Genomic DNA, 20,362 nt, shown 5'->3' with positions numbered 1-20,362 from the left:
TTTTGAAGTACAAATACCACCATTTGAGCAAAGTTTGAAATCAGTTTGGATTTAATTTTTTCTTGCACAGAAAGTTTGAAATCGTTAAACTGTCTAACTATTACAGTATTTTCAGCTAGAAAATCATGATACTTTTTGAACCCAGATATTTTTATAATTTGTTGGTGCCAATTAAATACCCCTGAAGTAGTAAACATTCATCATAAAAGGAAGGGAGATTAACAGGACTTGAACTTTATACACAATTTAAGATTGATTTATTTGCTGGTCCATTTAATATTGCTCCACATTTGTCTTCATTCAGCATGAAGCAATTGAACTCTCTAAAAATGAAAAAGTAAAACTGAGCTGATTTAAAGGTTATAATTTAATTTTAATAACACTGACCAAGTGATTTTTTCCATTAAAGTTCTAAAGGCCGCAATGACCCTCAGACAGCAGAAAGCTGGTTTTACAGGGTTGTTAATTTTTCATCATCCGGATGGAATGCTTCATTTTGACAGCCTTCCGCCTGATACAGTGTTTGACAGGAGATTCCGTTCTCAGCCCCTCTGAAACTTGACTCTTTGTTTTCTCTTTCCTTTTCTTCAGCTTTTGCTTTCCTGCAACAGCAACGGCATGTTAGAGCAAAATATATGACTATATGTAGTTGGAATAAACCCTTTCCAAACCCAGACAAAGAAACAAAGCCTAGTTTATTTATTTCTTATTATGGTTTTATTGGAACAATTAGGATTTGATGAAGGAACCACTTGTTAAGGGACAAACCATTTAATTTGTATAGGAGATTTAAGACTGCGTCATGCACTTGACCTTTCCACAGCAGCGAACAAACTAAGGGTATGAAGATCTCCCTTTCATGCAATGCATTTCTGTCACTAATTATTCTCTCTCTTATTCCTACCCTTAACCTCATACAGCTTGCATTTGCTCCTGTGTAGTATTTGGAATACCACGTTAAGGTAAAGTTTGCTACACAAATCTTTTTGTTGTTGAATCGTTCTGTGGTTCTGTCATCAGCTGTTCAAATCATAGTGATAATAGTCAGCAATTACAACTATCTCATGCTATCTCCCAGCAGCCAGTTCCTAAGTTTCAAAAGGAGATTAACGATGTTTTAAAATAGTAAACAAATGATTTCTTGCTGAGTGTTAGTGCTGGTTGTTTCCCCATACATTTACTACTGAACATTGGACCCATTGACTGCGTGACCAATGCAAATTTCACTCTCATACAGATTTTAATGACTAATAAACAGGGAGGTGCAACCATAATAAAGATCACGCGTTCAGCATTTGTGCCAGAATTACACCAACAGTGGAAAGTTGAATTGAGCTAATTATGTAACTTTAATTCAATGCCAGACTGCTAAAGAAAAATATTAAGAAACCTAAGGGAGCACGCAACATTGATGCAGGCAATGGATTCTATGAAATCAAAGACACCTGCAACCCATATGCTGCCATATAAACGTTTGAAAATTATTTGAAAGAATTGTCTTACAAACAACTTGGGCAGCAGCAGCTTTACGATTACATCCTTGAAATAGAGCCCTCCATCAAATCCTTGGCTGCATCCTGCCCACTAGCACATCACAAGCATCAGAGACAGAATTACAGTGCTGAACAGGCTTGGAGTCTTTGACATTGATTCCAGACTCCTTGAAGTCTCATTACACCCGGTCAAATGTAGATAAGGAAACAACCTGCTTTTCTCTCTTAACTGATGATTCTGTGCCCTTCAACAACATATGGAAAAAGCACTTAAAAAGAATACAGAATATGAAAATGGCTTAAACATCAACAACTGTCAACCAAAAAAATACTGGAGCACTATAGTTGCCAGTGGTATTTCAAACATGCAGTCACTTTTCAAAAGGAATAAAGTTGAAGAATAAAAATTGGTTTTAATTTGGTCTGTTGTTGCGTTTCTAATCAGATTGGACTGAAAAATGGATTGCAACACATTTAGTGATGAAGTTGCAATTGTACTCTGAGCATCAAAAGCCTCTCTCCTCCTCCTTCCAGGCTATGGGTTCAGATTATCTCCATGTCTGCAGTATGCAGAATGCTGCTCAGGATTGAAATAATAGTTAAGGCAAAACAGTTTCTGAAAACCTAACATCATGTCCAGGGGAACTGAACATTCTGAAGTCCTGTTTGAAGCAAAGGTAAACTATTGGGGCAGGAAATATAGAAACATGATTGCTTAAAATTTCCTCGTGAACTGCTGCAGTGACTGCGGCCCCAACTAGGTCTTGAATTTGCAGCAGAGAGAAAAGCAGAGATGATAGGACAGAGGAGGGATAGCTGAGGATCAGAGGGGTAATCAAGGATTGAGTGATTGGAAGGCTTGGTGGTCTTGTCAGGAGACTTAGCAGAGATCTGATGGAAGGTGATATCTGGATACCTCGTGTGGCAAAAACACAGCAGAGCCCAGAAAGACAGTTGTGAGACTTTATCAGTTGTGTATTACACTGGTCTGTGCCTAGTGCAGCAGTGCAATAAAGGTTCAACAGATTGAATCTGTCCTTCCAATCTTGAATAAGATTGGCCTACTGAGTTTGGAGAATGAGAGATGAGTGCAAGATTCTCAGAGAGTGTGACAGTGTAGATTCTGGGCCTTCTGTTCCCAGAGTGATGACCCCATTAGTGATGAGCATTATTTTTTTCTCATGGAGGGTTGTAAATCTTTAGAATTTTTTACTACAGTGAGGACCAAGGGTCAATTTTATTTGCCATTTACATTTACACAGATTAGGAATTTGCTGTGATGTACTAGTTCGACATGCAACAAAAAACAACATTCAACAATGATAAGGAAAAAGAATTATATAAAGAATTAGAGGTATGGATATCAAATCAAATGTGTGTCAATACATAAGTACCTCCATGCATTTACAATGGAAGCAGCATTAGAAAAAATGGTTTAAAGTGTTTACACTGGAGTGCAGTGACTGACGTATAGGGGCGGAACTGTGAATGGCGGCTTGTTGACTACTTTCAGGGATGAGATAGAATTTTGGATCTTATATTGTAGGTATCAGAAAGTGGAGCTGAAACAATGGATCAGTAATTGTTTTGACTGCTGGAGGAAGCTTGAGACGTCGTTTACTCAACTCATAATGCTTATGTTTTTCATGATTCCTTTAACTGGATGAAAGGAAACAAAAAACAAGAGATGCTTTTCAGGACATTTTTACATGCCTTCAATTGATTGTTCACAAGGACTCTATTCACATTATAAGTGAAAAATTCTCACTTCGTAACTATTTGATCCTGGATTGAAAAGGTAGAAAATATGCTTTAATGTACTTACTTCATTTTATCACGCTGGCCAGTCACAATTATCATAATTAAACCAAACACTATCAAGCCCATGATGATGCCAAAAATGATCAGCCACACAGTGACAGGTGGCTCTGGGACTGGGGTCAACGTGGGGATGATGCCCACAAACTCCAGTGTGTTTTCGTCCAGGGAAAAGGCGTTATTGAATCTGGCTCTGACCATTCTGAAATGAAAACAGAAAATTAACTCAAAAATTAATCTCATAAAAAAATTAAATGGTCCTTTCTGTAAAAACACTGTCAAGCATACCTGATTGCTTTCTCCACATCTGTCTTGGGAAGAGGTTTTGATCCATTATTTGGATCTGTCACCACAAAATAAAATGAGATCCTTTTTGTTTCCTCGCAGATGTGCACATCAGATACACTGTAAAACAGCAAGGGGTACAATTTCAACAACTTCTCTCTGAATAATATTTTTAATGCAGCTAACATACCCAGGACAGTGCTGTGATAAGAGAAAGACTTTGCAGGTATACAAAGAGAATATATGAGAAATTGTCCATCATTAAGGACCTCCAACACCCAGGACATGCCCTTTTCTCACTGTTACCATCAGGTAGGAGGTACAGGAGCCTGAAGGCACACACTCTGCGATTCAGGAACAGCTTCTTCTCCTCTGCCATCTGATTTCTAAATGGACATTGAACCCATGAACACTCCCTCACTACTTTTTTATTTATGTTATTTTGCACTACTTATTTTAACTTAACTACTTAGTAAACATATATGTAAGACCATAAGATATAGGAACAGAAGTAGGCCATTTGGCCCATCGAGATTGCTCTGCCATTCAATCATGGGCTGATTCAATTTTTCCAGTCCTCCCCACTCCCCTGCCTTCTCCCCATATCCTTTGATGCCCTGGCTGATCAACTAGGTACAGAGGAGATGTCGGGGGTAAGTGACATCCTTCAATCCAGAAGTCGTGTCCTCTTGTGCTAGACTCCCCTACAATGGGAAATAACGTTGTCATATCCAATCTGTTTACGACTTTTAACATTCAGAATGTTTCAATGAGATCCTCCCTCATTCTCCTGAACTCCAGGGAATACAGCCCAAGAGCTGCCGGATGTTCCTCATATGGTAACCTTTTCATTCCTGGAATCATTCTCGTGAATCTTCTCTGAACCCTTTCCAGTGTCAGTATATCCTTTCTAAAAGCAGCGCGCGTGACCTCTCCGGTGAAATGATATCATATTTTTAAATAGGGGCCGTGCACAATCCTGATTTGATGGAGATGAACGTGAGAAACACGGAGGAACATCTGGAGAAACTTCTGAAAAGCCTGGTTCACTGCCGCTGCTACTGTGCGATCGAGAATCTCTGGAGGGAAGGCCCCAAATCCTCGGCTTTGCCTGTTGCTGACACCGAGGCTGGAGTCAAAGTGCTCGGCAGAGATGGTGCTCGGTGCTCGGTGTCGGAGGGCTGGTCAGAGTCTCGAAGTTTTCGGACGCACTGAGAGTCGGACTGTGGTTGGGTGCTTCCAGGATGCTGCATCGGCAAGTTTGCAGCGCTGGAAGCTCATGGCAGGGAGAGTTTTCTTCCTTCTACCATCTATGTGAGATGTTGAGACTTTCGAGAGACTTTAAGACTTTTTTTTTACCATGCCCATGGTCTGTTCTTCTATCAAATTATGGTATTGCTTGCATTGTTGTAACTATATGTTATAATTATGTGGTTTTTGTCAGCTTTTCAGTCTTGGCCTATCTTGTGTTTCTGTGATATCACACCGGAGGAACATTGTATCATTTCTTAATGCATGCATTACTAAATGACAATAAAAGAGGACTGCGTGTCCTTATAATCTAATCTAATCTAAAATAAGGAGCCCAAAACTGCACACAATACTCCAAGTGTGGTCTCATGAATGCCTTATAGAGCCTCAACATCACATCCCTGCTATTATATTCTATACCCCTAGAAATAAATGCCAATATTCCCCTAAACTAGCTAAGTCTCTCTGCAGGCTCTGTTTCCTCAACACTACCCACTCCTCCACCTATCTTTGTATCATTGGCAAACTTAGCCACAAATCCATTAATCCCATAGTCCAAATCATTGACATAAATTGTTAAAAAGTAGCGGTCCCAACACCGACCACTGTGAAACTCAATTGGTAACCGGCAGCCAGCCAGAATTGGATCCCTTCATTCTCACTCTCTGTTTTCTGATGACCAGCCAATGCTCCACCCATGCTAGTAACTCCCCTTTAATTCCATGGGCTCTTATCTTGCTAAGCAGCCTCATGAACAGCACCTTGTCAAAGGCCTTCTGAAAATCCAAGCACAGCACATCTAATGCATCTCCTTTGTCTACCCTGCTTGCAATTGCCTCAAAAAATTGAAGTAGGTTAGTCAGGCAGGATTTTCCTTTCAGGAAACCATGCTGGCTTTGGCCTATTTTGTCATGTGCCTCCAGATACTCCATAATCTCATCTCTAACAATCCATTCCAACAATTTCCCAACTACTGATGTCAGGCTAACAGGTCTATAGTTTCCTTTCTGCTGCCTCCCACCCTTCTTAAATAGTGAAGTAACATTTGCAATTTTCCAGTCATCCAGTACAATGGTAAAGTCATTGTTAATGCCTCTGCAATCTCTCCAGCTACTTCCTTCAGAACCCAAGGGTGCATTCCATCAGGTCCAGGAGATTTATCCACACTCAGATCATTAAGCTTCCTGAACACCTTCTCAGTCATAATTTTCACTGCACATACTTCACTTCCTTGACACTCTTGAATGTCCGGCATTCTATGTTTCTATACTGCAGATGTCTTCCACTGTGAAGACTGATGCAAAATATGCATTCAGCTCCTCTGCCATCTCTGTGTCTCTCATTACAATATCTCCAGCGTCATTTTCTATTTATCCTATATCTACCCTCAACTCTCTTTTACCCTTTATATACTTAAAAAAGCTTTGAGTATCTTCTTTGATATTAGTCACCAGCTTCCTTTTATAATTCATCTTTTCCTTCTGAATGATCTTCTTCGTTTCCTTCTGCAAGTTTTTAAAAGTGTCCCAATCCTCTATCTTGCCACTAGCTCTGACTTCCTTGTATGCTCTCTCTTTTGGGATTACTTTGGCTCTGACTTCACTTGTCAGCCACGGTAGTATCCTTCTTTCCTTTGAAAATTTCTTCTTATTTGGAATATATCTGTCTTGCACTTCCCTCATTTTTTGCAGAAACTCCAGCCATTGCTGTTCTGCTGTCCTTCCTGTTAGTGTCCCTTTCCAGTCAACCTCGGCCAGTTCCCCTCTCGTGCCATTGTAATTTCCTTTATTCCCCTGAAATACCGACACATTGGAATTTAGTTTCTCCTTCTCAAATTGTATACTTAACGTAACTCAATCTTTTCCCTATATTTATTTGTCATGTATTGCATTGTACTGCTGCTACAAAGCTAGCGAATTTCATGACATATGCCCGTGATATCAAACCTGATTCTGTTTTTGAAATTGTAAGGCATGTTGCAACTGCTAGATTCATATACTTAATATAAAAAGAAACATAATGGAAATGTTATATTTATTTTATTTAGAGATAAAGCAGTGACAGGCCCTCGCAGCTCAATGAGCCCATGCCACCCAATTACACCCATGTGGCCAATTCACCTACTAACCCGTACAGCTGTGGAACGTGGGGATATTAGAAAGTTAAGCATTAAGGATTAGTTTGATATGAAAGGTTCTTCAGGCTACAGTGAGGCTTTAGAATCCTAAGTGCTTAAAAATTGCACTCTACAATGCCAGAAAGAAACTGGTACATAACAGAAGGAGCTTCTTCATCCAATTCTAGGCATGTTTCCGGGAGGATTATTCCTGTATGTTTCTGGGAGGGTTATTACTGTATGTTTCCGGGAGGATTATTACTGGATGTTTCTGGGAGGAATATTACTGCATGTTTCAGGGAGGATTATTACCAGTCACTTATTGCCTATGGGCCTCTGTACCCTATATTAATTTCCTGGCATCCAGTTTACACAACTAACAAGAGGGTAGCATATTAAAATATTTCACCTGTCTTCCTTAGAATGTAGGAACAGGCCCTTTGGTCCATGATGTGGTACTGAACTGCTAGATTAGCAATTAATTCCCCAACTGAATGAATCTGTTCTGTCTACACAATATCCACATCTTACCATGTTCTGCATATTCATGTGCTTTTCACAGAGTCTATTACAACATGCAGTTTCTCTGAATCCATATTTGTGCTTTCTTGGTGCTTTACGACAATCTATTTGTTTCGATACCATTCAACCTCATTATATTTATTGACTATGGTTCAGAGTTTAATACCATCATTCCTACAGTCCTGATTAAAAAGCTACAGAACCTAGGCCTCTGTACCTGCCTCTGCAACTGAATCCTCACTTCCTAACCAGAAGACCACAATCTGTGCAGATTGAAAATAATATCTCCACCTCACTGACAATTAGCACTGGTGCATGACAGGTTTATGTGCTTAGCCCACTGCTCTACTCTCTCTATACCCATGACTGTGTGGCATGGCATAGCTCAAACAGCATCTATAAATTTGCTGATGATAGTTGGCAGAATTTCAGCTGGTGATGAGAGGGCATACAGGAGTGAGATATACCAGCTAGTTGAGTGGTATTGCAAAAACAAACTTGCATTCAATGTCAACAAGACGAATGAGCTGATTACAGCCTTCAGGAAGGGTAAGAGGAGAGAACACAAATCCTCATAGAGTGATCAGAGGTGGGGAGAGTGAGCAATTTCAAGCTCCTGGGTGTCAATATCTCTGAGGATCTAACCTGGTCCCAACATATCGATGCAGCTATAAAGAAGGCAGTGACTATATTTCATTAGGAGTTTGAGGAGATTTGGTTTGTCAGCTAAAACACTGGAAAACTACAAATCTGCCATGAACAGCATTCTGACTGGCTGCATCACCGTCTGGTATGGGAGGCCACTGCAAAAGATTGAAGTAAGTTGCAGAAACATGTAAAATTAGTCAGTTCCATCATGGGTGCCAGCCGCTGTAGTATCCAAGATATCTTCAAGGAGCAGTGCCTTAGGAAGGCAGCGTCCCTCATTCAGGATCCCCACCACCCAGGACATAAGGTCATGTGGTCCATTGAGTTTGCCATTCAATCATGGCTGATCTGTTTTTCCTCTCCTCAGCCCCTCTCCCCGGCCTTCTCCCTATAACCTTTGACGCCGTGGCCATTGCTGGGAGTAGGCAAGTGGTGAGAGTAGGAGTGTCAGGCTTTGGCTCAAAGGAAGCTTCGACTTGAAAGAAGCATTGGCTCTGGGTAAGTTTCTGTTAAGTTTCCCTTTTTCTCTTACTGCACCGAGTATAGTAAATGGCCATTGTGTGGACATGCCCACTTCACACTGTTACCATCGGGAAGGAGGGAGAGAAGCCTGAAGACACACACTCAGCGATTCAGGAACAGCTTCTACCCCTCTGTCATCTGATTCCTAAATAGACTCAGGAACACTAACTCACTACTTCTTACTTCTATTTTTGCAGTAATTTTAACTTAACTATTTAATAGATAGCATGTAGATATTTCTGTAAGAAGAAGAATGTAACTCATATTTATTTAATAAGTAGTTCATTGTACTGCTGTAAAGTTAACAAATTTCATGACATATGCCAATAATATTAAATTTGATTCTGATTCTGATATCTTCAGCCCTTAGATTTTGTTAAGTCTCTGGAACAGGTACAATTGTTTTTGAAAAGAATGGGAATGATGCAGAATGCTATCTGTTCAAGATAAGACAAACCTGAGAGGAACTACCAGATGATTGTTCAATCTTACAGGCTACCAAGTATAGGTAATGCAAGTCATATACTTAGCTGAACTATGTTACGACATAGAATGTTCCTTTTAAATACTTGACGGCAGATCTTAAAGCAATCCAGAGCTGAAATGCAGTTAGGTCTGTGCATCTTATAAGATCATAAGACACAGGAGCAGAATTAGACCACTTGCCCATGAAGACTGCTCTGCCATTCCATCATGGTTGATTTATTATCCCTGTCAAACTCATTCTCCTGCTTTCTCCTTGTAACTTTTGATGCTCTGATTACCCAAAAACCTCCCAACCTCTGTTTTAAATGTACTTAATGACTTGGCCTCCACAGCCGTTTGTGGCAATGAATTCCACAGATTCACCACTCCCTGGCTAAAGAAATTCCTTCTGATCTCTGTTCAAAATGGACATCCCTCTATTCTGAGGCTGTGCCTTTTGGTCCTAGAATTCCTGAAAATAAAAAAAAATTCCTTTCCACCTCCACTGTATCTAGACCTTTCAATATTCAATAGGTTTCAGTCAGATCCCCCCACATTCTTCTAAATTCCAGTGAGTACAGACCCAAAGCCAACAAAAAGCTCATCATTAACCCTTTTATTCCTGGAATCATTCTCGTGGACCTCCTCTGGACCCTCTCCATTGCCAGCACATCCTTTCTTAGGTAATGGGCCAAAAACTGCTCACAATACCTCAAGTACAGTCAGACCAATGCCTTATGAAGCCTCAGCATCACATCCTTGTTCTTATATTCTAGTCCTCTCAAAATGAACTTAACATTGCAGTTGCCTTCCTTACCACCGATTCAACCTGAGGACTCCTAAGACCCCTTTCACCTCTGATTTTTGATTTTTGAATTTTCTCCCCACTTCCCTGCACATTATTCCCTCCACCTGCCACGTCTTTGTCCTTTGTCCGTTCTCTCAATCTGTCCTAGTGTTTCTGCAGTCTCCCTACTTCTTCACCATTACCTCCCCCTCCATCTATCTTTGTATTTTCAGAAAACTTGGCACAAAGCCATGAATTCCATCATCCAAATCATTGACATATAATGTTAAAAGAAGAGGTTCCAATATCGACCTCTGCGGAACACCATTTGCCAACCAGAAAAAGTCCCCTTTATTCTCACTCTTCGACTCCTGACAGTCAGCCAGTTTTCTATCCATGCCAGTATCTTTCCTGTAATACCATGGTCTTGTAGCTTGAACATCCATTGACTCTCTTTTGTCTATCCTGCTTGTTATTTCCTCAAAGAATTTCAACAGATTTATCAAGCAAGATTTCCCCTAAAGGAAACCATGCTGACTTTGGTGTACTGCATCATGTGCCTCCAAATACTCCAAAACCTCATCCTTAATAATAGACTCCAACATCTTCCCAACCACCCATGTCAGGCTAACAGGCCTATAATGGGGGGCATGGTAGTGTAGTGGTTAGTACAATACTTTACAGTACCAGTAACTATGGTTCAATTCCTGACACTGCCTGCAAGGTGTTTGTACATTCTTCCCGTGACTGCACGTGTTTCCTCCAAAGACGTACTGGTTGGAAGGTTAATGGGTCATTGTCCCATGATTAGCCTACAAGTGAATCGGGATTGCTGCACAATGCAGATTGGGGGGCTGAGAGGGCCTGCTCGGCACTGTATCTCAAAAATAAATAAATAAATAAATAAATAAATAACTTCCTTTCTTCTGCCTCCCTTCCTTCTTGAAGTGTGGAGTGACAGTTACAACTTTCCAGTCCTCCAGAACCTTTCCAGAATCTAGTAATTTTTGGATGATCAATACTAATGTCTCCACAATCTCTTTGGTTTCCTCTTTCAGAACACTGGGTGTTGTCCATCTGGTCCAAGTGAATTATCAAACTTCAGACCTTTCAGCTTCCCAAGCACCTTCTCCCTAGCAATGCAACTGCACTCACTGCTGTCTCCTAACATTCTTGAATTTCTAGCATACCGCTAGTGTCCTCCACAGTGAAAACTGACATAAAATACTTATTAAGTTCTTCTGCCATCTCTTTGCCCGCCATTACTGCCTCTTCAGTGGTCTGATATCCACCCTCACCTCTCTTACTCTTTATATGTTTGAAAAAAACTTTGGTATTCATTGATATTATTGGCTAGTTTACCTTCATGCTTCAGCTTTTCTCTCCATATGGCTTTTTTAGTTGTCCTGTTCTTTGTTTTACTTCTGTCCTTGACTTCCCTTGTTGCCTCATCCTCCATTTACAATACTTCTTCATTTTTTGGATGTATCTGTCCTACATCTTCTGAATTGCCCCCAGAAATTCTAGTTGAAACTAGCTTATTATAAAACAAATGAACTTTATTCCTTTAAAATACTGTAAATTCACATGATACTATTCACTGCATATTTTCAGATTGTCACTATTATGACAGAAACTACAATGCTAAACCCTTAAACAGACTACGTTACTGCATTCTGGGAACAGAACATCTCAGGTAAACCTATTTTTTTATTGAGATACAGTACAGAATAGGCCCTTCTGGCCTTTCCAGCTGAGCTGCCCACCAATTCCCCAATTTAATGCTGACCTAATCATGAGACAGTTTGCAATGATCAATAAACCTGCCAACCGGTACATCTTTAGACTGTGGGAGGAAACCGGAGCACCTAGAGAAACCCACACAGTCATGGGAGGAGGTACAATTGCCCGCTGGTACTGTAAGCCATTGTGCTATCCACTATGCTCTCTCTCTCTCTCCCTCTCTCTGGCTATCCATCCCGTAGGATGATGATGTTTCCTTTCAGTCAGTTAGTGGGTGGTACCCCACTCCTCAGAAAGGAACAGCATGTGCGTGAATGGATTTTAGGTGAGTAGGGGGTTGCACAGGTGCAGACCCATCCTCTTGACATCCCCTCCCGGATCCAGCGGCATGATGGGGTCCAAGGCAGCTGGGGAAAGTTCTGTTGCAGTGAATGGCCAGACCAAGCTTCGATGCAAGGGATGCCTTTTCCGTGCTTCACGACACGTGTTTGCTAGATGGCCGTTGACACCACGAGAGGGTTCATCCGCCCTTTGACAGGTCTTGTTTTTTGTCCTGCAGGGTGTCTAGCCACCCTCCTCAGCAGGCAAGCCTGGTGGGGGAGCCGGTTTAGTCGCCGACCACCTGACCATGCGACAGGTAGTACTGGGTTACATGGTGCCAGTAGCACTCAGACGAGTGACCTGACCACTATGCTAACATGCTGCACAATTATTATAATTAGCATTTTCCTTATCATTTAGCCCACTGAGTCGATGCTAGTTTTCAAAACAATTCAATTTCCCCGCCTAATTTTCCAGTTATTTTAGAACCAACAATTATAATAGTTGCCACCTGTTTGCACTTCCACACAGAAAGTAAATAGTCTGGAGGTTACTGCTTTTGCCCTAGACAAACATCCGAGCAACTATAATTGAGACATTGTCAATTTCGGAAGCACATCCATGTAATTAGAGATTAGAATGGGAAAAATGAGGATGAGAGGATGTAAGTGGATTGCTGGTTGATAGCAACAAAACCACCTGAAAATAAAGCCCATTGCAAGAGCTCGCTACCAATTTAGTGTAGACCACACCCACTCCCAGGGGACTCACTTCACCCACACCCACTCCCCGGGGACTAACACCACCCACACCCACTCCCCGGGGACTCACATCACCCACACCCACTCCCCAGAGACTAATATCACCCACACCCAATCCCCAGGGACTCACATCACCCACACCCACTCCCCAGGGACTCACATCACTCACACCCACACCCCGAGGACTAACACCACCCACACCCACTCCCCAGGAACTAACACCAGCCACACCCACACCCACTCCCCGGGGACTCACATCACCCACACCCACTCCCCAGGAACTAACACAACCCACACCCACTCCCCGGGGACTAACACCACCCACACCCACTCCCCTGGGACTCACATCACCCACACACACTCCCCGGGGACTAACACCACCCACACCCATTCTCCGGGGACTCACATCACCCACAGCGACTCCCCGGAGACTAATATCACCCACATCCACTCCCCAGGGACTCACATCACCCACACCCACTCCCCGGAGACTAATATCACCCACATCCACTCCCCAGGGACTCACATCACCCACACCCACTCCGCAGGAACTAACACCAGCCACACCCACTCCCCGGGGACTAACATCACCCACACCCACTCCCTGGGGACTCACATCACCCACACCCACTCCCCTGGGACTCACATCACTCACACCCACTCCCCGGGGACTCACACCACCCACACCCACTCCCCTGGGACTCACATCACCCACACCCACTCCCCGGGAACTAACACCACCCACACCCACACCCCGGGGACTCACATCACCCATACCCACTCCTCTGGGACTCACATCACCCACACCCACTCCCCAGGGACTCACATCACCCACACCCACTCCCCGGGGACTCACATCACCCACACCCACACCTCGGGGTGTCACATCACCCACACCCACTCCCCAGGAACTAACACCAGCCACACCCACACCCACTCCCCGGGAACTAACACCACCCACACCCACTCCCCGGGGATTAACACCACCCACATCTACTCCCCTGGGACTCACATCACCCACACACACTCCCCAGGGACTAACACAACCCACACCCACTCCCCGGGGACTAACACCACCCACACCCACTCCCTGGGACTCACATCACCCACACACACTCCCCGGGGACTAACACCACCCACACCCACTCTCCGGGGACTCACATCACCCACACTCATTCCCCGGAGACTAATATCACCCACACCCACTCTGCATGGATTGAGCTGTGCTAAGAGGCTGTTTCAGACTTCCTGTGATTTATTGCCTGATAGATTCCCAGCTCTCTTGCCAATGGGAAATAAAATCTCTTATCTAGCTGCATTTGGCTTGTTGAAGAAAACGCCTGTGAAGGTCTTTCTTTTTCCCAGGGCTGAAATGACGCAAGAGGACACAGGTTTAAGGTGCTTGGGAGTAGGTACAGAGGACATGTCAGTGGTAAGTTTTTTACGCAGAGTGTGGTGAGTGCGTGGAATGGGCTGCCAGCAATGTTGGTGGAGGCGGATACTTTAGGGTCTTTTTAGAGACTTTTGGATAGGTACATGGAGCTTAGAAAAATAGAGGGCTATGGGTAAGCCTAGTAATTTCTAAGGTAGTGACAGGTTTGGCACGACTTTGTGGGCCAAAGGGCCTGTATTGTGCTGTAGGTTTTCCATGTTTCTATGCTGTAACTCAGTGATTCTCGGCATCTCTCTGCCCTATACAACAGATTGGCAGCACTCAGCAAGCCATAATCACTGGGAAAAGTGCCTGACCAGACATAGGCTTTCTGGGGCTTCCATAATCCTCCATACGTATACTCGAATTATGATTGAATCTTCAATCTAATTGACTTGATAAAAATAGATTGTTTGCCTCTGTTATGATACTGGAAGAAATGGGACAATCAAAGCATAGTCCCATGATTCACCAACAAAGTACTCACTGGAATGGTTGTTTCATTAATTTTCTCATACCATACGCCACTGTCGCTTGAAAGTAGAACTGCTCATTGTCATCCCAATCATACTGTCATTGAACAAGAATTAAAATCATTAAGCCCGCATTCACATGCCTTACTTCCTATCTCCGTTTTCTAAAAGCAAACACAGGCAGTAATGTTTAACATTCAGCTCTGTCCGAACCCACATGATTATCACTCTTGCTGCTTCAGTGATTTTGGTAAAGCTTCTCTGTACAAAAAGGGACAGATTAAAAGAGCTGTCAAACTCTCATGGAATCACTTCCATTAGATGCTGTGATAAAATTAATCTCTCATTTCAAGAATAATCAGTTACCCAGTTTGGCACTGACTGTCAACTCTACATATTTCAAATCCCTCAAATGGCTGGATAGGCAAACATATCCTGGATTCCTGGGTTTATAAATAAAACTCTGCTCAGCTTTTATTCATCACAGTTATGTAATAACTTTTCAATATCTCAAACCTGTACTGCCATATAGAAAAATGATGTGAATCTTAAATCTTATTACCTGTGTAAGTCCCATTACCCTGACTGTGTGAGCATAACAATAATTTATCCTTAACTGTCTTGAAATTCACAGTTAGATTTCAGGTTTAATTGTGTTTTTGTATAGTTTCTATTTTTCTTTCCATCTGATCTGCTTCCTCACCAAAACTCTGAACAACCTACCTCCAAACTGGATCCTCACCAGAGCAAGATAACTCTCCCGATCTACCCAACAAACCTCAATCGGAATATAATAAGTAGAAGCAGGACTCAGTGCTTAGTTTCTTCAGCTTGGATTAGGATAGGTTGAGTGAACTCGGCCTTTTCTCCTTGGAGTGACGGAGGTGAGAGGTGACCTGATAGAGGTGTACAAGATGATGAGAGGCATTGATCATGTGGGTAGTCAAGCTTTTTTTCCAGGGCTGGAATAGCTAAAACGAAAGGGCACAGTTTTAAGGTGCTTGGAAGCAGGTACAGAGGAGATGTCAGGGGTAAGGGTTTTACTCAGAGTGTGGTGAGTGCGTGGAATGGGCTGCCGGCGACGGTGGTGGAGGCGGATATAATAGGGTCTTTTAAGAGACTCATGGACAGGTGCATGGAGCTTAGAAAAATAGAGGGCTATGTGTAATTTCTAAGGTAAGGACATATTTGTCTCAGCTTTGTGGGCCGAAGGGCCTGTATTGTGCTGTAGGTTTTCTATGTTTCATAGAACATAGAACATAGAATAGTACAGCACAGTACAGGCCCTTCGGCCCACAATGTGCCGACCCTCAAACCCTGCCTCCCATATAAGCCCCCACCTTAGATTCCTCCATATACCTGTCTAGTAGTCTCTTAAACTTCACTAGTGTATCTGCCTCCACTACTGACTTAGGCAGTGCATTCCATGCACCAACCACTCTCTGAGTAAAAAACCTTCCTTTAATATCCCCCTTGAACTTCCCACCCCTTACCTTGTATTGAGCAGTGGTGCCCTGAGGAAGAGGCGCTGGCTATCCACTCTATCTATTCCTCTTATTATCTTGTACACCTCTATCATGTCTCCTCTCATCCTCCTTCTCTCCAAAGAGTAAAGACCTAGCTCCCTTAATCTCTGATCATAATGCATACTCTCTAAACCAGGCAGCATCCTGGTAAATCTCCTCTGTACCCTTTCCAATGCTTCCACATCCTTCCTATAGTGAGGTGACCAGAACTGGACATAATACTCCAAGTGTGGCCTAACCAGAGTTTTATAGAGCTGCATCATTACATCGCGACTCTTAAACTCTATCCCTCGACTTATGAAAGCTAACACCCCATAAGCTTTCTTAACTACCCTATCCACCTGTGAGGCAACTTTCAGGGATCTGTGGACATGTACCCCGAGATCCGTCTGCTCCTTCACACTACCAAGTATCCTGCCATTTACTTTGTACTCTGCCTTGGAGTTTGTCCTTCCAAAGTGTACCACCTCACACTTCTCCAGGTTGATCTCCACCTGCCACTTCTCAGCCCACTTCTGCATCCTATCAATGTCTCTCTGCAATCTTTGACAATCCCCTACACTATCTACAACAGCACCAACCTTTGTGTCGTCTGAAAACTTGCCAACCTACCCTTCTACCCCCACATCCAGGTCGTTAATAAAAATCACGAAAAGTAGAGGTCCCAGAACAGATCCTCGTCGGACACCACTAGTCACAATCCTCCAATCTGAATGTACTCCCTCCACCACCACCCTCTGCCTTCTGCAGGCAAGTCAATTCTGAATCCACCTGGCCAAACTTCCCTGGATCCCATGCCTTCTAACTTTCTGAATAAGCCTACCGTGTGGAACCTTGTCAAATGCTATGCTCCTATGTTTCTATGCTCCTTTTGAGGAGGTTAAAGCTAAACTACTACAACAACACATTTATACCCCATCACTGGATTCCATGTTCCCTCTAAAATCCAGAAATTATTTAACTTGAGACTCCACAGCCTTCTAAGGTAGAGATTTTCAAAGATGTACCTATAAATCTTCAATTTCTTCTGTTGTACCATGGTTGGGCCACTTCTTCTGTTGTACCTTTGTGCCTTAAGGCATTGCATCTATGCTGCAAATTGCATATTTTTAAAATGCTAGCATCTGCCTTTCTATTATTATACTCTTTCATGCTATTATCGTGCTTATCATGCTATTATACTCTTTCATGCTGTCTACCCAGTTAGCTTGCCCTCATAGTTTCATAGTTTGAATTGTTTTGATTGAAAATGTTATTTTCATATTGAAATAACTGTTAAAAATTCTATCATTTAATGGTCACCAAGTGGCTCTTTAAAATTAGATACTTAATTAAACTTTGTCATTGCACAGCACAATCTAAAATAGCCTATTCCAGTGTCAGTTCTTTAATGTAGCAAAACTCATTTTGGATTCCAGGAGCATTTTTAGCATTTTTTCCCGTCTGTAGTCGGTTTAAATCACCCATACTTAACACATTGTAACACATGTCTCTAATGAGGATGAACTTACGGCCTCGTCTCCAAGAGCTGCTTTCAGGCTGATTCTTACTTTAAATGCATTTGGTGAATCTGAAATGAATGATAACGAACAAAATATCAAACTCACTCAGAAGCTGATTTTTTGTTCAAAAGATACCCCGTATTGCTGAATACAATTCCAAAACTATGTCAACTTTCTTAAGCTGGAAGTATTCTTAGCTGAGTCAGGAAGTTGTAGACTGAAATCTTATTCTTGAGATTTCCCCTAACTTTGCATGCAATACTGCTGGATCAGTGCACTGGGGTAAGTAGTGGTGAATGAATTGTTAAAACATTGACCACTTCTTGTCTCAGAACTTTAAAGAAACACATGGTCATGGCACTATTCTGAAGACGATCAAGAGAGCTATTTTGGAGTTTATCCTTTAAAGTTGCAAAAACAGATTATCTAGTCACTACTACACTGCCATTACATGAACTAGCTTGTGCAGATTGGCTCATCCTCAGATCCCAAATGCTGTTATAAAAGTCTTTTAGGTTCTTTTTTGCTGGGTGAGAAGAAGCTAAACCATACCAAGTCTGTATAACATTGTAAGTTTCATAGTCATTTCTGAATGAGATTTTAAATCTGATTTTGGCATTGCTTAATATATAATTAGATTTTTAAAATCTGAAATTATGTGATCGCAAAAGTCAAATAATAAGTGCAATTGGTCACTGCAATGTATCACATAATTACATTGATATAAGCATACAAGATGGAAATTGACAAATATGGAGCTTCAGTCACATAACATACCTTTCAGACAGATCAGACCCAATTCTGTGGCTCCAGACCTTGCAGCCATAAAAGGATTGAAAAGAATAAGCAAAAGCACAAACCACATCTCCATAATGAAGGACACTGCAAAGGAATAAGCCACACAGGACACTACCTTTTGTTTTCTGTGATAGATAAACTTCCACAAAAAATGGTTGCTTGTACAAGGTTTAATTATTAAACTAGGATGATCTGGTAAACAACCTATGTATCTTCACAACCTGTCTGTCACGACTGCAGTTAGAATTGATTAAAATGTTGCTCTAATTAGACTTGCAAAGGAAAGTCCAGTAAAAACTTTTCTGGACAATTGAAATTTTGTGCAGTTCTACAGAGAAATTAAAATACCTCACAGTTTCCCAAGTGCATTACTCTTTCAAGGAGGAAATTTTAACCAAAGTCTATTTTGTTCATTTCCCTAAAGATCATCTGAAATGCATAGAACATAGAAAACCTACAGCACAATACCGGCCCTTCGGCCCACAAAGCTGTGCTGAACATGTCCTTACCTTAGAAATTATGTTGGGTTACCCATAGCCCTCTATTTTCCAGAGCTCCATGTACCTGTCCAAAGACCCTATCGTATCCGCCTCCACCACCGTTGCTGGCAGCCCATTCCACGCAGTCACCACTCTCTGCGTAAAAAAACTTACCCCTGACATCTCCTCTGTACCTACTTCCAAACACCTTAAAACTGTGCCTTCTTGTGCTGGCCATTTCAGCCCTGAGAAAAAGCCTCTGACTATCCACACGATTTCTGGACCATTGGGACCTCTTTTGGGGCAGGCATGACCGAGGGGGACCAATATCCTGGCAGGGAGGTATGCTAAGGCTATTGGGAAGAGTTTAAACTAGAATTGTTGGGGCGGTGGGCGCGGTGGGAACTGAACTGTAGAGATGGAGGAAGGGACGGTTAGCTCACAAATAGAGGAAGCTTGGAGGCAGTGCGAGAGTGAAGGTAGGCAGGTAATAGAGAAGGGATACGCCCAGACCGATGGTTTGAAACGTTTCAATTTTAATGTAAAAAGGCACTTCTCAGCCCAGTTTTGCATCCTATCAATGTCCCGCTGTAACCTCTGACAGCCCTCCTCACTATCCACAACACCTCCAACCTTTGTGTCATCAGCAAATTTACTAACCCATCCCTCCACTTCCTCATCCAGGTCATTATAAAAATCACGAAGAGTAGGGGTCCAGAACAGATCCCTGAGGCACACCACTGGTCACTGGCCTCCATGAAGAATATGACATGTCTACAACCACTCTTTGCCTTCTGTGGGCAAGCCAGTTCTGGATCCACAAAGCAATGTCTCCTTGGATCCCATGTCTCCTTACTTTCTCAATAAGGCTTGCATAGGGTACCTTATCAAATGCCTTGCTGAACTCCATATACACTACATCAATATGTTTAGTCACATCCTCAAAATATTTAATCAGGCTCGTAAGGCACGACCTACCTTTGACAAACCCATGCTGGCTATTCCTAATCATATTAGGCCTCTCCAAATGTTCATAAGTCCTGCCTCTCAGGATCTTCTCCACCAACTTACCAACCACTGAAGTAAGACTCATTGGTTTATAATTTCCTGGATTAAATCCATTAAAACAGTTAGAAATATTACTTACAATAATTTGTATATGCTGTTAATATTCACTAAAGCTGAAGAAAGGCTTGCTGGAAAAGTTGGCATATTCATAGTTTATCTTTCCCAAATGTAATTTATTCAAAAAAATTGCAATTTGGAACGCACCACTTTCCACAGTACAAGGCAAAGCATTCTACCAATGCAGAATATTTGCTATTTATTGGCATGAGATCAATGTTCCCTTTCTTACATTTCATGAGTAAACCATTTGAGATGCCTTTAAACAAACTCCAGGTCTCCAGGCCCTCATTAT

At 42.2% G+C, this 20,362-nt stretch overlaps 1 protein-coding gene across 1 annotated transcript; it reads right to left on the bottom strand.

Moving 5' to 3' along the window:
• Window positions 1-33: 33 nt before the first annotated feature.
• cltrn (collectrin, amino acid transport regulator) lies at window positions 34-18,598 on the bottom strand. The gene is made up of 6 exons (XM_072262355.1): window positions 18,443-18,598; window positions 17,675-17,733; window positions 14,652-14,734; window positions 3,600-3,716; window positions 3,319-3,513; window positions 34-602 (listed from the first exon to the last, which is right to left on the bottom strand). The coding sequence occupies exons 1-6, from the start codon at window positions 18,534-18,536 to the stop codon at window positions 452-454; spliced, it is 699 nt and encodes a 232-aa protein (XP_072118456.1). The 5' UTR covers window positions 18,537-18,598; the 3' UTR covers window positions 34-451.
• Between the last annotated feature and the right edge of the window lie 1,764 nt (window positions 18,599-20,362).

This window comes from Mobula birostris, chromosome 6 (assembly GCF_030028105.1).
Source record: "Mobula birostris isolate sMobBir1 chromosome 6, sMobBir1.hap1, whole genome shotgun sequence".
Lineage (NCBI taxonomy): Eukaryota > Metazoa > Chordata > Chondrichthyes > Myliobatiformes > Myliobatidae > Mobula > Mobula birostris.
Note: the sequence above shows the minus strand (reverse complement) of the source record. Positions and strands in the feature narration are given on the sequence as shown.

Bases quoted from the DNA above. Each gene is read 5' to 3' on its own strand.
- cltrn (XM_072262355.1), bottom strand. From the start codon at position 18,536: ATGGAGATGTGGTTTGTGCTTTTGCTTATTCTTTTCAATCCTTTTATG. The intron at 14,735-17,674 runs GTAAGTTCATCC...GTTCAATGACAG, and splicing joins CAGCTCTTGGAGACGAGGCC to TATGATTGGGATGACAATGA. The intron at 3,717-14,651 runs GTGAGTACTTTG...GCTGTTTTACAG, and splicing joins TTAATGAAACAACCATTCCA to TGTATCTGATGTGCACATCT.